General features: G+C 39.6%; 1 protein-coding gene across 1 annotated transcript in view; it reads left to right on the plus strand.

Annotated features, from left to right (window-relative positions):
* The first annotated feature begins 3,515 nt into the window (after nt 1-3,515).
* The window catches only part of PPFIA2 (PTPRF interacting protein alpha 2), a 319,033-nt gene continuing 305,517 nt past the window's right edge, over nt 3,516-17,031 (plus strand). The window contains exons 1-2 of the mRNA XM_082043663.1: nt 3,516-3,626; nt 13,365-13,615. Coding sequence (XP_081899789.1) covers nt 13,367-13,615 — 249 coding nt within the window. The 5' untranslated portion in view covers nt 3,516-3,626; nt 13,365-13,366. The remainder of the gene's footprint in view (nt 3,627-13,364; nt 13,616-17,031) is intronic.

Raw genomic sequence — 17,031 nt, forward strand, 5'->3', positions numbered from 1 at the left:
TGTTGTAATGAAGAGTACAGTCTCACTGCAGTCTTCCAGCCTCTCTTTACCCACTTAATTTATCTCATGAGTTCCATGTGCTCAAATATCAGATGAAACTGAGCCAGTTGACACAGAGACTTGGAATTTCATACTTTTGGGGTAATTTATAGATTTAGTTGGCATCCTTGGAGTTCAGATAAGCAAAAAAGTATGTTTTGGAGATCTGACTGGCAAATTCCATTCAAGAGAAGCTTAAGCTCATAACTGAATAGTACATTCAGTACCCTTCACTACCAAAAGATGCCCCCTACTGTATGGAGCATTCCCTTGTTATGGCAAAGCCCAAAGGACTTGCTCCATCACAGTTTTCGTGGTTCTTTCACAGTTCTTAATTTTCCAGTCGTTAGAGTTTTTCCTTCTTCTTCCATTGCATTGACCTCAAAAGCGTACATGCTTGAATAGAAGGAGGCTCCTGATTAAATTGGCACCACAAAGCACAGGTACTAATTGGCACCTTCTGCATTCTGCAGTAAGCTCAGCACTGTGAAACATGATGCTTCAGCCACCTACTCCTCTGTGAATCTGGCACCAGAAAAGCAAAGGGCAGCAGGTCAACCAGGCCAATCCTGTGAGTAGCAATAATAGTCCTTCTGTGCTGGATTTTTGTTTTGACAATTGAAAGGCAGAAGGGAGGATGGGCACAAGCAGCTGAGGGGCCAACAGCCTTCCCAAAGTATTCCACAAATGTTTATAAATGACTGCGAAGGTAGCCTGTCTGCTCTACAGCTCTGCAAATAACGGACTCCTCCAGTCCATGGAACAGTGACTGGAATATTTTCGAAGGTAAGTGCTGAAAACAACCACCTTGGGTGAAGAGGGAGAGAGAACACGGATCTCCCACGTGCTTGGCAAATGCTTTAATCAGTGAATTGCTGTTTGAAAGAGGGGAAGAAAGAAGGATGTCATCAATGATACTCATCTTTCTCAATGTTTCAAAAAGAGTGATACTTCCATGCATACAGGTGTTGTTACAAAAAATAACACTGTTGAGTTCTAGAGGGTCTGAAGCTGCAAATTCTGATCTGTCCTCCATATCTTATTTTACAGAGAGTAATGTTCTTTAACTCCAAAGAAAAAAAAAAAAAAAAGGGAAAAAACTCCAAAAGAAACAAACAAAAACACAAAAAAATCAACCCAAACCAACCAACCAACCAAACAAAAAAAGTAAGGGAGAGGGGGAATCAGATATGCCCTTCTTTGAAGAGGTTCATACTAGCTAGCCTACATGGCTGCCTGCTGAACGTGCTTTATGAGCTGTTAGCTTTTCCTCACTTGACCAACCCAAAGCTCAGACTTATTGTAATAGCCATGTTTGCAAGTTTCTGATGAATGATGGATCTTGCCCTCACACTGTGATTGTCAGGCAACTGGTCTAATGGTTTGTATACTGAAGATAAATTAAGTTAGGATAAGGATCTGGAATGGCCAAGAAATGTGACAAAAAGCCACTTGAAATACTGGCACAGCTGGAGGGGAAGAGATTGTGGATTTTTTGCCTCTTTTAACCCGTGCATTGCGATGAAAGGCCAGGCTCTATCAACAAACTCTGTTGTGGCACCAGTACTTTCTTTGCACTTATTTTTAAGATGTCCATGTGGTCAACTCTTCTCAGCCACTTGCCTTCTACCATACACAGGCATCCCCTGTGTATTTATGTTTCCCGCAATAATGTGTCCAACCTACTGGGAAACCATCACAGCAGCACCACTGAGCCTGAACCCATTGCTGGCTGTGGCTCTCCTGTCTCTCCAGCACCTTTCTAAAGCAGATGAAGCCCTCAGACAAATGGTGTGAACTGTGGGGTTGTCATTTGCAGGGACAGGAGTTGGACGCGATGATCCTTGTGGGTCCCTTCCAACTCAGGGCATTCTACAATTCTAAGTGACTTCAGGCTTCTGAAGCAGCAGTCATTCCTGCATGGTCAAAATATTTTTCAGTGTGTGGAAGGAATATAAACAAATACTGAGATGTTTCTTGCAAGGGCAAAGTTTGTGTAGTTGATACCAGCACATCATCATCCAACTGGGATGAATTACGAATGAACACTCTGAAACCCCTGACTTCAGATCTTTTTCTGGTACCCATTTATTCACGACGCCAAATTCCTACAGGACCTCCTGCCACCGTCCAGCCTCCACGTCCCTTTTCCATCCGCCCGCCTCGGACCACACGGACCAGCATTGCCGGGCGAGAAGGAGCAATTTAATTTTATTTATTTTTTTTTTTTTTAAGGAATGGGCGTGAGGGAATTAGCGCCCTGCGAGCCGCGAAGCAGCAGCTGCATCCGAGGAGCCGTGTGCGTGAGGCAGGGGGAGCAGCAGACGTGATTACTTCAGAATTTATTTAAGGACTGGTGGAAACCACTGCAGCGGCTTCCAGGGGAAGTCCCCGCCGAGGAGGAGCAGCGGACCGAGCCCAGCAGCGCCCGTAGCCGCTCCCTCCTCCTCCACCGCCAGTGGTGCCGCACTCTGGGGCTTCGGCCCCGGGGAGGGGGCGCTTGCCCACGCCCAGCGTTTCCAAATGCGTAATATTAATTACACGCCTGGACTATTCAGATTATAGCAGATTTTTACCACTGCTTTGTCACGGTCGGATTACAGCAGATGATACGTTTTATTACACTATATATCCGATTAGCCGAGATGTACTGGCGTTTGCCTGGGCTGTTTAAATTACAGAATACGGCAGTTTAGAGCTCCGACACAGCTCCCACACGCGTCCCCCGGCTGTTAGGCGGGACTAGAGCGATCCGGCGGTCTGGGGCGGCGGTCCCGGGCCCCCGGAGAGCGGGGAGCCGGTGGCGATGCCGCGGGTGCGGCCGGTTCTGCCCCACGAAGCCGCCCGGGACGCGCCGGCTGGTGGGCGCCCGTGCCGTGGGTGACCTGCCGGGGCTCTCCCAGCCCCGCGACTACGCCGCCACGGCTAAACCGGCTCTGCGCCGCTGAGATCAGGCTCTGTGCGGTGCCTGCCAGGCAGCGGTGAGATGTGGGTAGAGGATTTCTTTCTGTACAACAGAAAACCGCGTTTGCTTTGGATCATGCCGGCAGTCGGGCGTGCGTGTGGGCTTCAATCACGCACAGAGGCGTAATTAGCCTGGGAGGTATTGAAGTAGCAGGGAAGCCAGATATCGCTCAGTTAAGTTTAACAAAAGGTGAGAAATAAAAGAAAGATGCTTTCGCCCTGGCCCCTCCCCCCTGTAATCGCCTGCCTCCAGCTGCAAAGATACTGTTGCTCGAAAGGGGCTGCTGGAGCTTTAAGAGCCGCTCCCCCCTCCCCGCTCCCGACAATGGTCTGAGCCGAGCTCTGCTTCCCAAAGCAAAATTTGTAATATGCCATTTTTCCCATGGATGCTTCTCCTCTTGGCTGCTGACGAAGTGACCGAAGAAAATGCTGAGGTGCCAAACAGCCAGTCTTGTCGGAGGACGGGTGCAGGGGCTTGGGGTTCCTCGGAGCAACGCCTGTGTCACCATTGCTAAGAAGATGGTCCAGGAGTGCTCGGCTGTGTGAGTCCCCGCTCGGAGCCGGTGGAGACTGCGGTTGTTATTGATCAAGTGAAATAGAGACGCCGAAATAAAAGCCACTAGGTACTGAACCTTCTATTTCTGAGTTAGACATTGCCTCCTTGGCCCCGATACCCTCCGGGAAGTGAGGTGCAAATGAAAAATCTTGCTGCCTGCCTCTTGCTGTAGTACTTGTGTGGTATTATTTAAATGCATATCTATAATGGGAGTTGGGGAATTTCAGGCTAAAAAACGTGAAGCCAACTTTTTTTTTTCTTTTTTTTTTTTGGTGTGGTTGAAGGAGATTTGAGGCTGGAGGGATGACATGAGGACCAAATAGTTGGAAAGAGTCCTTTTTTTAAGGTACAATGTTGATCACCCCTCCTGTGTGGAAGTAGTGCAAGATGCTTCTGTTAAAGGTGATATCATAGTTTAGTGGAGACTGGCAGGTAAGGAGTTAACTAGGAGGAGGAATATGCATGTAATGCAACTCAGACAATAGGAAGAATTTTCCTTATGGAATTAAACCGTGCTGCCTAAGAGCGATCTTGCTGAGAACATCTGAAAAGACATAATTGCAGTAAGAACTGGTTTTATCAGCCACTATATTTAATGATTTGCAGAAAAATAGCTTGTAAATGCAAAATATCCCGAATGATCCAATGAAATGAGTTTTCAAGCTGATGTCACTGTGGACAGTCATAGAATGTATGGCAGTTAGATTTCTACTTCTTTATCCTGCAGCAAAATTACAAGTAACTTGAAATGACACCTCAACCTTGCCGTGCAAATCAAACATCTGAATACATAGAAAACAAGCTTTTAAAACCACTTATGGATAGAAACGTGAGAGAATAAAATTAGATTCACATCTAAGGTGGTAGCCTTCAAGGTGAGCAAAATGAGTGCTTGTCTTAAGAGCCTTTGTCAGGCAGAAGCCAAGTAGTATTCTGACCTCTCATTCCCAGAGCTTGCCCAAGTGAAAGAACTCCAGCTGGTAAATTATTCCCAGGCTACATGAGATAGCAGAGGTGTTTGTTACAGCATTCACTTTAAAATAAATAATACCAAGACTCTCAGACAAATGAGATAACGGAAGATGTCAAATAGGGTGGGGTCCAATGAGAAGAAAGATGACAACTTTTAAATTTTCTATCTTTATAGCATACATACCACAGAAATTTCAAGTAGTTTTAGAAAAAGTCAGTATTGAGGATGTCAGTATTCACACCCGGTTTGTACAAAATGATCAACATCTGTAGATAGAAGATACGTAAGACAATTGTTATCAGTGTAGTTGTTAATGGAGTAGTCCTGAAAAGGAGCTTTATATAACTCTTAACCAAGGGTGGGCATATCGTGTATTGTTTGTTGTGATATTTGTCCATTCACTCACTGGATGTCTAAACCGAGCTGCAGACTTCCTAACTGAGCCAATATTTTCATTCTTGATGGAGAAAAAATGCAGCTAATGCTATAGATTTGCTGTGACATTTTGTTCATACAACCTGAAAAATCTGTAATGCAGTGACAATGAACCACATTCTTTCCCCTCTCATAGAGCAGATCACTTTAAACAGTCATCGCTTTTTGCTAGTTAAATGTTGTGGGTTTAGAGGGGAAACCTGTTCATGATTTCTCGTAATATTGTAAGCAATGGTCACATTAAAATCCAGCATGCTCCCTAGTCATGCATAACATACATCTGTGATATTTATGCTCCTGTTTGATGGTAGTAAAATGACAGGAGGTTGATGGCTTGCCTGCACTATTGACTTTTCCAACCATCTACACTGATCCAAACTCACTGAGGTCCATGATAGAAATTTGATGAATTTAAGCAGTTATTGGATTAGGCTCCATGCAAATTATTGGAGAAAACACTGAAATTGGAGCCAGTCATCCTGGAATAGATTTTGCAGTAGATACTGTAGTAGATACGCAATGGACACAGAAGAGAATGTATTTAGATAATCTCAACGTGCTGCTTCCCAGACTGCCATTGTGTATGACTGTGATACCTGAGAACTTTAGGTCTAGAGCTACTATTAAAGTAAGTGCTAAGGCTTTGTTTCAAATTAAAAGAATTCTAAAGTTATTAAATTGCCTAAAATTCTGTATGTACTACACAGATATTAAGGGAAGCAGTAATTTGTCAGTAACCTGCTCCCCTTTCAGAACCTCTCAGAGAGTTTGGGATAGTCTTTAGGTGCTACACAGTTCCAGTATCCTTTGCAAGTCCTTGAGAGTTTTGGGCACGTGGTGTGCTCCCTGAGCAAGGAAATTGTAGTATCTGCTCTGCAGCTCCTGATAAATCTAAGGGACAGTGTTTGTGTATTAACAGGAAAATGCTGACGACTGAAAGTAAATGTATATTTAATTTTGCACTTTTCCTTCACTTCTTCCTCTTCTTTTCAGTCCTGTCTGTATGGGAAGTATTGCACAGAATAATGTACATTAGGTTTTCGTGGACCTCTGTGGTCTTGAAGATACGGGACAGAGGTGTTTAATCCACCACTTGCGGTTCCTAACACCTGCTGAAAGAAATTTCAGCTCCCTCAATGTTCTTTCTTGGATGATTTCAGTCATATCCTGACAGAGGAATATAGCTGCCGCTTAGTAGTGGGTTGATGCTGCTGTGAATATCTGGTCTGTTCCTTATCTGCTCCTGAGAAACAGGATAGTTAATGAAGGTCTTCATTATCTTTTCCCTCTCCTCTTCATTCCTCCCCCAACTCCTTTTCTGACTCAGTTTTCCGGGGGCAACACCCTGCAGTTCTCCTCTAGTGGCACAAAGAGCTGCATGGACTTGCTAGATGCATGGTTGGGCACCACTGATATAATTAAGTAGGATTTGGGGCATCAAATTAGGAAACCACATTGGATGCCTGAAGTAGTCCGTCTTTATATTTTTCTCCTTTTTTCGTGTGAGCAGAGCCTTGGTACTGAAATCCTTAGTAAATTACTTCTGTGGGAATTTACTCAGACCCTGCAAAGCTGACTCCTGATAACTCGTTACAGATTTCTGAGTTATTCCATTCAACACCATGTATCTTTCTTTTGAGAAGAAAGTAAGTCTGTGTTTCTCCATTCTTGGGTTTGTTTGTTTATTTACTTGTTTATTTTTTGAGAGAGTGTTGTTAGGAAAGCTTTTTATTTTCTCCTGATAAGAATATGATGTATTCATATTTTTATTTCTCATTAACTTCTTAAATGTACCAAACGCATCATGGCTTTACATGTATTGTAAACAATGACTTGATAACACATTATGACCTTAAATAGGAACAACTTCAACATTGGAATTTTGGGGAAAAATATTTATTTATATTTACTGCTTCTTCTATTGTGATTCTGGAAGAAGCTTAACCTCTTTACTGTCATATGATACATATGTGTTACTTTGCCAGCTTTGGCTTTAACAGTTTTTCAGTCTTTATTCTAAAAAGTTTTTCATTATTTGCTTTGCTGTGATTCACAGGATAGGTGAAAAAAAATGAAAAACATGAAAATCTTTCTTCAAGCTTTTCTTTTGTTTAAACCATTTGAATGATAAGTAAAGCCAGCATAGAAGTGAGACCATAAAAGTTGAGTTGTAAAACTTTTCAAACTTTTAAATTGAAGATGTTCTGAAATGTGACATTTTATCATCCCATATAGTATTTTAGTTTCTTTTTTGTGTATATTTTCTGCCTATATTTCCAAAAATAAGCATAGATTTTTGTTTAAATTTGAATGTCTAAAAAGTACATGTTAATTTCCCATCCTCATGTGGTTACGTTTTCAGATTTCTCTGCCTCATGGGTTTTTTGGGCTGTTTTTTTTTTTTTTTAATGTCACTTGGAGATTCAGGATATTTAGTGTAAACAGCAATATGCGAAAATGTGGCCATACTTGTAATCAAGTATAACTGAGATTTATTTTTTAGTTTTTAATGACAATTTTATTTAATTTTGTAGAAATCTTCTAAGTATATAAAGCTCCATATTCTTCACAGGGCAGGCGTTCCTAATAAAATTAATGTGGATTTTTTTTGTATGAATGCAATGAGATGAGCCACAATTTTGTTGGTTGGTTGGGTGTGTTTGTTTTTGTTTGTTGTTTTTTTATTTTTTTAATTTGTATTTTTTCTTCAGACTGATTTAAATCTATATTAAATTTCAGAGTCTCTGTGGTAAATGAGTCAATTCTTTGAACTTAAAACTTTCTCCAGTCACATGGAATTCAGTGTGGAAGGGATCTTTGGAGGTTATTTGTGTCAACCCCTTGTGCAGTGCTGACCCAACTGCAAAATAAGATCAGGTTGCTCAGGGTAGGTTTGGAAAATAAGAAGGAGATTCAGCGATCACTGTAAATTTCTGAAGCTTAAGGCAGATATTTATACACTCCAATTTTGCTTATATTTTGTCACATACTGGACAATTATAAGAGAAGTTACTTTGCAATTTAGAATTGTGGCAATGCAATTCAAGCTTTTGGTTGTAAACTTCAGATAAAGGATTCTGATGCTTTGTGCACATTGGTTTTGGTCTTCGCTAATCCTTCCTTTACTGTTACTGTCAGCTCTGAATTATTTTTCCCTAATAGGACTCATCAAAGATCTATAACTGTAATTGCCTTGTAGTAGCTGATAGGAATGTATTGATTCGTGAAAGGAATGGTACCCTGGGATAACAAAAATCTTAACATAGGAGCTGGCACGTGCAGACTGCATGGAGAGATTAAAATATATATGCACAGACTCAATGAACATATTTTTGCATCTGAATTTCAGTGTGCATGTGGAGTTGAATGAGGAACTAACAGCCTATTACATGGTATAAAACAAATTCAGAAGAGTAGAGGGCTGGGAAACTTCATCTTGATCTTTGATCTTTTGAAAGTGTCTCTGGTTATATAGTTATATACAGTCAATTGTATGATGGGAGCAGGATCTCAAATCGTCTAATAAACACAATTAGAAAACATGGAGTATCCAGATGTTGGTTTATGACTGCATTTGGTCTATCCAAAAGTTATGGTTTAAAAAAATCAAGCCCTCTGAGCCTAACCAGTCTTTGAAGCAGTAAGAATGGAGGATGAAAAGGAAGGTTAAAGATGGTCCATTATTTTTCCTTCTAAGTTATTCTCTAAAAATTGATTTCTACATAAATTAATAAGAACTGTATACTTGAGACAAATACCTGCCACTTGTGTATGGGTCTGTTATTTATGAACTGCATATATATCCAGTAAGTCCAGGATGCATTTGTCTGGTCTATCTGAAAGTAGATGTATGCATATATAGTGAAATGTATCTAAAAGGTATCAAAAGTTTTGTGAACTCACAGATCAGCTACAACAAGGCATGTGGCATGGTAGGTCTAAAATGTGATAGAAATGGGCCTGTCAATTGCTTTATTCTGAGCCTTTAAGGACTGCAGCATTGAATGTGGCTGTCTCTCCCCTATAAATACAGTTGAAAAAGGCATATATTTTTCACAGAATGAATGAGTAATTCAGGTTATTTTACTAGAGAGATCACTTTCAGTGTTTAATGGTCGAAATCCTTCCTCTATATAGTATACCTAAGCTTAACACAGATTTATGGTCTGTGATTAGTGGGGCAAGAGAAGGTAGTTACAGTGATTACTTCTGATTTGAGTGTATGTAATATTTCAGTGATTATGTTACAAAACCAGAGTAAAAATTGTTGGGGTTTTGGTCATTTTTAATCACAAAAATTAGGTTTAAAATTCAAAGTTACAAAGAAGGAAAATCAGAAGTTGCTCTCTTCCCCCATAAGAAATTTTAAAATATAATTAAAATTACTCAGGGTTTGACCACGTTAACACTTACACCTAATTATTCATGGCAATGCTATTTTTATTTTATGTTTTAATCTGAATCTCTCAGTTGTTTCCATCTGCATTGTGTTGGCTTGGTTCTCTATGTGCTTTTGGTGTCTGCAAACTAAATTCCTTTCAGCTATAATTAAACTGGCAGCTTACTCTTAAATCTAATGTCTTAACCCCTGTGTGAACCACATCATCATGTGGTTAACCAAGGGTTGTCTAATACATGCACACCATCAGAAGGCTCTGGAAACTTCAAGAACTCTTGTAACTCCCCAATGTGTGATTCATTTGCTATATAAAGATCCAAATGCATATGTCCCCTCCAATTTGTCCTCAGCTGCCAGTCATCTTCTACTACTAAACTGTGTTCAGTCTGTTTGCTGACGTTCTTCCTCTGCTTCTGTTGAAGTCCTTTCTCTGTTTTACCTACCCTAGCATTTGTTGCAGCTTCTCTTGATGAGCCTCCCTTCTCTTTTTTCCTTTTTTTCTTCCTTTTAAAATTCTTCAAATATTCTCAGTATTTTGGTTCCTTCCTGCAGAAAATTCATAAAGGCTGCAATAAGGTCTTGAGGAAGTGGCTTTGTTCTTGAACATGTGTTGGAAGAAGGCCAGAATTTCTTGGGAACAGTGTTAAATGGTGGCAGCCTCAGGACACTGAAAGCATACAATCATCTGGCAGGTGTAAGAGTGATAAACGCCAGATTAAAAAAAAAAAAAAAAGAAAAGAGAAAGCATGCTTTTCTAAAGGCAAGAACACACAAATCAAAGTAAATTGTAACAGTATGGCATATATGTCTTTCATGAAGAGCTACAAGAAGTCTTTATTTGGGAACCCCACAATAAACCTGCAGCTGTTCAAAGTTTCCTTCCATTTTTCTTGGTTGCTGACCCAGGAACACCCTGAGAAGCCAGGTTCCCTTCAGGGTTGTTCCAGGGTCCCCATTGTTGGCTCCCACAGAAGATCCACATGAGGACATGGCCCAGGATTCCCTTTTCCCCTGCTCCTCACTGTTGCAAGTATCAATGCATCCCTTTCTGGCACACTCTACCAGCATTTCTGATCCGGCCCAGGTTAGCATACTGCTTTTCTATATTTGTCTCTGAGCTGAGGGTGGGGAAAGGGAGAAGATGCCTGTGGTTCCAATGGAATAATGGCATTGATCTCCAAACTGCCAGAAAGCAATTTACATCACCAGTCTGACTACAAGAACAGTTGTACCTTTTAAAGATTCTCCTGGGGCTGTGAGCTGTGGGAGAAAACATCCAAATAGCAACTGCCTACATCAGGAACTTCCCACGTGTTCCCTGCATTTTCTGTGGTCTTACTCATAGCTCAGGTTTGCTACTCGTGCCGTGTCAGGATAATGCAGCCCAGGTTTTCAAAATAAGCATGCTGAGTGGTCCACTCCACTCCCTGAATGCAGCAGATTAGAGGGAGAAGAGGTTTTAGTAGTGCCATGAGCATTCAACCTATGTATTCTATTGCTGCTCCACAACCACTTGCATATATTGCTTCCCACATCCCTGTAATGACTATAGGAGGAGATTTTCTGTCTAGTTTGAACACAAAGTGCTAAGGTAGCAACAGTTGTCTGCACAGAGTTTTCCCTACCTATTGCCACACACACACACCAGCATGAGTGAAAAATCGTACCACTCTCACTCTGCCACTGCCTGTGAGCAGACCACAAACTTGATCTGCATGTGCAGGACATCGGAGGTAATTTCTTGATCAAGGTTCACCAAAGAGAATCCCCTGGGGCAGGAAGCATGCCCCGTGAGATGCTGATGATCATGACGCATTAAAGGTTCAGTGACAATCTGAATTGTTTTCTTTGGTCTTGAAGAATGGGCATGTAGAGACCTTGGCCTCTGGCCACCTGCTGCATACTGAAAAGTTATGATTAAACTGAGCAAGTGGCAGATGGCCTTGGATGTTTTAGTTGTCCCTTTGCTGACTGTGAACTCACCCATCTCAAACTGGTTAGCCACAGGTGGAACACTCCACAGAGTGATGACCACTTTCTGAATGAAAATTACTCCCACAACCTTGTGAGAGGATTGAGGAGGCAAGACAGTGGCTCCTCCCTGCAGGCAGTCCCACATTTAAAGATATCTGTGGACAGTGGACAACATCAAATCAGATAATCCTGAGTAACTATACCTGACCTAAATATATTGGAGATGTGAGAAACTTTTCAGTATCACTTCAAGCTATTAACTACTTCTCTTGCACCTAATTAATTACTAAGTGGATAGTAGCCATAAACAACCTTTACCTTGCCTCCAGTTCAGATACTTTAAAGATCAGATCAAGACCTACCTGAAATCTCAGTAGTGAAGCTATTGCCTATGAAAGCAACACAGCAGTAGCTGATAATTCATGCTGAAATACCAATGCTTGGTGCCAGCTTTGCTACTTATCACATCTGCTGAAAAAGCGAAAATTGGGAAAACTAAATTCTGCCTGAAAATTCAGAATATGATCAAGGCCAGCTAATCTTAGTGAAGCTATGTAATTTTCCCAGTAGTTCTTAGCAGCAAGAAGTGTTAGCACCAGGATTGCTTGTGACTTGGTGGTGGTAGTAGGAGTTGGTTTTAATGAATTAGGTTCAGGTGTCATAGCTCTTTTGTTCCCTGGGTATGACCTGTTTTCAAATTACACTCTGTAACAGCTTGATTTTCCTTTTTTTCATAAATTCTACTTTCACAAGTTCCATCTTCCTACTTTGGAAAGCAGACCAGATTTAAGAATATGTAGAGCTAATCCATCATAGTATTGAGACTAAAATGGTGAGAATTTTAAATGATGGCACACTTAACTGTGGAAGTGTGTCAACCACAGGTACTGTAGACAAAGTTCACATCCAGAAGGTCCACAGCAAACTCCTAAGTAAAATATCTTGACTTCCAGTAGATGAACCAAAAGCACTTTGATTCTCACTTGCTAAGACAGAAGGTTTTCAATCGTTAGTACAATAAAAGAATTTCCAGAAATTAACCCCAGCTATGTATAAGGTTATATCTGCTGTGCTTCTTCAGTCATACTAGAAAAACAATTTCCGATCCTTTGGGTGATTTCCATTGGATAGATACCATCTATTATCAACACAGTCCTTCTAGGTAAGAAAAAAAATCTGAGCTTTGAGACCGGTTGGATCTTTTTTTTTTTTTTCTCATTTGTTGGACCCAGCATCTCATAGCATGAGCTTCTCCCCATGCAGAAACTGAAGTTTTGAGATTTACATGAGAAGCTTCATAGCTGAAGAATGAAACTGGGTGATATTATTTGCTTTGCTTAGGACTGTTTTTAGGAAACAAACAACAGTGATTCTGTCCCTGGTAATTCAATTAGCACAAGATATCACAGGGGTGGTAATTAGCTGAGAGTTTCTAGTTCTTGACCTCTTACTGAATGAGCTCACTGGAGAATAATTTCCCCTGAGGGTGGGAATAACCAGATAGAAAAATAGATTAACCTGGCATTGTTAAGGCAGCATGATACTGGATCAATGGTTAGCCTGATCTGTACTGTATAAATGCCTAGAGCATGACCAAATCTGGCAATTAATGGCAACTATTGGCATCAATACCAACAATTTAACAATGACATGGAGTAAGAGAGGAGAGAAAGTCAATGATAAAGGAGACTACAATTGCAGCGGAAGTATTTTCAGTCATTTTAATAGAGCATTATTTGCAAAGCTATTAATAATTAAAAATATACTGTTACCCTCCATCTCCTTCCAGTCATTCTTCTCTCAGTTTAGGAAGCATAGTCAAAGTCTTTGCTGTGTGGAATTAGTCACTGTATTTAATCCCTGTCTATCGACCATCTGATTAACATTGAAAGCACAAAGTTGAAAGAGGGAACAATGCAATAATCTACTGACTGTGTCCATGTGACAGAGTTAATTCCTCTTATGAAATCCCCTCAAATGTTTTTCTACTGAAGAGCTTTTCTTTGATTTGTGTTTCTCTAAAGAAATGATGTGTGAAGTGATGCCAACGATAAACGAGGACACCCCGATGAGTCAACGGGGGTCCCAAAGCAGCGGCTCGGACTCGGATTCTCACTTTGAGCAGCTGATGGTGAACATGCTGGATGAAAGGGACCGTCTCCTTGATACTCTTCGGGAGACACAGGAAAGCTTGTCACTTGCACAGCAACGCCTACAGGATGTCATCTACGACAGAGATTCCCTCCAGCGACAGCTTAACTCAGCACTGCCTCAGGTATGTACTTCATAAAGAATATTTTTTTTTTCAGGTTCACCAATTTTCTACTTTATGGTACCTACTTTTACCTTAGTCAGTATTTATACCTTGAGGCCCAAATTCTGCTCCCATTGAGGTCACATGCAGAACTCCTATCAATTAAACAGTACCTATTTTGACCTCTGTGGTACCTGTCTTCAAAGTTACAAGTATGAGTAATGCTGTTGACTTCAAGGAGAGCAAGATGAAAACCTGTAGCTACTGGTTCTTTTGGCTGTTGCTCTAGCATTTACAACAGATAAGGGATCATTTAAATTAAAGATCTAATGGTTTCTAAATAGCATTACAACAAATAAAACTAGCTTGTGTAGGTCAAATAAGGAACTATGCATAAAACTAAAACCAAATGATATCTTAGTATATTTATTAATTTTTAAAGTAATTATATAAATGTCATTAAAATTACCTTGGTCTTCTTTTTAGGAACTGAGGAGTACATTACTTCAGTTAAAATAATAATACAATATTATATTTCAGAAATATATATCAATATAGCATTATTTTTCAGTATACTAGGATTAAAAGCAAAGAAACATCATAGTTTAGGATGTGTATCTGGCCAGAGGTTTGAAATATACCATGAGTCAAACCACAGTTTTTCTCCACGTATTTTCTTTGCATCTCCCAGCTGTCACTTGCAACAGAATTTGATTGTAAATTTGAGGGCTAGGGCATACTTACCCAGGCAAAGTTGTGTACCTGTTAGTTGCTAGAGAGAAAGGAAGATAGATTCGGCTGTGTGAATGGAATAAAGAGATGGTAAGGATGAATCAAATCAGTGAGAAAGCACTTAAAGACAGAAAAAGAAAAAGGCACCCACGGGAGTAGGGAACAGAAGCAGTTGCATAGGACTAACTGTGGCAGGTTATAGGAATATCCTGGGGTAGGGCTGAAAAAGAGAGAGAGGCGGTAATCATTTGAAGAATAGCATTAGCAACTTCAGCATTAGCTCAAGGCAATAAGAATGACTACACTTGGCTTGGGTCAAACACAAAGGAGTAGTAATGATCTTGATATACAGTAGAACCAAGTTTGGTGGTGTGATTATTATTATTTTTTTTACCTCTAATTTGTGGGCAGTTGATTTTTTCTGCTGGTGTCTCATCATAGAAGAGTGTAAAAGAGAAAGACAGCATAGATCCTTCATTCAAAGAATGAAGGAGTCTGGAGAGGAGGTTCTGTACCTGTGAACCCCCATTTGGTGTGCTGCTTAGTACAGAGGCACTCCTCACAGCCCATAGTGAGGTATTTCTGCTGAGCAGGTTTCTAAGTCTTAGTGTTTCTGTGTTTCATGTAGGCAAAACTCCCGCTAAAATGCAGGAGACCAGCTAAGGAAAGTAATATTCAGCATAAATATGATAAAGAGCCTAAAAGAAACAGAAATTCTAAGGAGCTGGATCATGATATGATTTTAATATTTACTTCTTCAAGTAAGCATTGATGGTGTGTGTTTTTCAATGATAGCTGTACAACCTCTAAAAGTAATTGATTTGTCAGGAGAACACTTTACATTACCATGTACCATTAAGAATATGTATTTCAGGCAACATTCATCCATCTGTCGAAGTAGAGATGTGGGTTTCCTGTATGAGAAACTTTATGCTTAAACTTTAAAGCAGAACTCGACTTTTTTTTTTTTTTTTTTTTTTTTTCCCATCAATTAGCTAGTCTAGATCTTCATGTAAGTAATTCAGCTCTGTAGAAATCTGTTTTCACAAGTACAGAACACTGGCCTAGTAATAGAACATTCTAATAATACAGCCTTCCAAGAACTAACTTCCATATGACTGCCATATTATTTAGCTTCCTTTCTGGACTTGAGATATTCTACATAGTATTTTTATAATTTTATTTTTTGTTTACTATTTTATGAATGACAAGCTTGCATTGCGAGCTGCCTAACATAGCCCTATGACAAAGTGCTTCCCTGTGGAGAGGAAGAATTCCATGTTCACTTGATTTTGAAGAGAAGAATACATAAATATACAGTAACTATACAATGATTATTATTTAGTTATAATGTAACATTTAGTGAGTCTTGCTTCATCAGAATTTAATTTTTTAGCTCTTCATTTCTTGAATGGTTTTCAAAATTCAATTATTTATTCGTATTTACATAGTACTTTGCATGTAGGAAATGCATATTAATACAGTTACATTCTGAAGCATTTTTTTGTTAGGACTCTGGTTTTGTTTATTGTCTTAAACAGTTAAAAACAGGAACTGGAAAAGTAATTGGATTTTTCATAAATAGAATCTGAACAAACAGAACCTGCATGAAAACTGAAGTAATGAATGAGCCATTGAAAAATGTTGTCTGATTGGAAATAGGAGATAATTAATAACTCTAAATATGGAGCTTGAGATATTAATACTGCTACAGCTGTTAATGCTGTAACCATAATCTGAAATAAGACTGTAGATGGCTCTAAGTTTTTATACTGATCTATACTACAACAGAACAGTGTATAGTTCACTGTCTTTCAAGTTTGAGTTACAGAAATATAGTTGTTTTGCAATTGCTGTCACTGAAGTTATTTTTATGTCCATTAAATTAGCAGTCTTAACTTTAAGAAGATCTACGTTCAAATGAACAGCTATGTTTGAAGAAGGAGGAAAAAAGTGAGCAGGCAATTACAGACTAGTTACACTACATGTAACAACAGAGAAGTTTTAAAAACTTATTTTGGAGGAAAAAGTTATAATAAGTCAAAAAGTTAACTTAAGAATATGACAAGGGTTTATCAAAATAATCTTTATAAAGAATGACTCAACATCATTCTTTGATACCAGAATTGTTAGACTGGAGAACTGTGATATCCCTAAAATAGATATCTTTTGAAGTGGCCGCATTTAAATTACTAGTAGATGTGAAGTGAGTAATGAAAAGTAAGATAATTAGTAAGGTAAGTAATGAAAGAGAGAGAGGAAAAAAATCAGTTACAGTAGACAGTGGCAGGATGGAAGGAGGCTAGTAGTAGTAGTTGATCAAGAATGTAGTTTGGGGTCAGTTTTAGATAATTTAAGCACAAGAAGCAGGAGCATGCTAGTGAAAGTTTTAAACAACACAAAATTGTGTTGAATAGCCAGCTAATGGAACAATTATAATACACAAGAACAAGAGTGACAGAGGTAGGATAATATCGCATGGTACAAAGATGAAGGCCTTATATCTATCAGTTAATAACAGAAATGTACGCTTTGACCTTTTAGGTAGCAGTACTAGAGAAGGAAAACATATGTTATAGAATGCTTGTAGGCAGCTAATGGGATGTGGGTGTGAAAAAGACTAATGTAATTCTGAAATGTATTATGTAAGAGATTTGTATTAGAAATAGATAAGTGCTAATGGAGTTAAATCAAAAGGTGGTTTG

This window comes from Streptopelia decaocto (assembly GCF_964273445.1).
Source record: "Streptopelia decaocto genome assembly, chromosome: 1".
NCBI lineage: Eukaryota > Metazoa > Chordata > Aves > Columbiformes > Columbidae > Streptopelia > Streptopelia decaocto.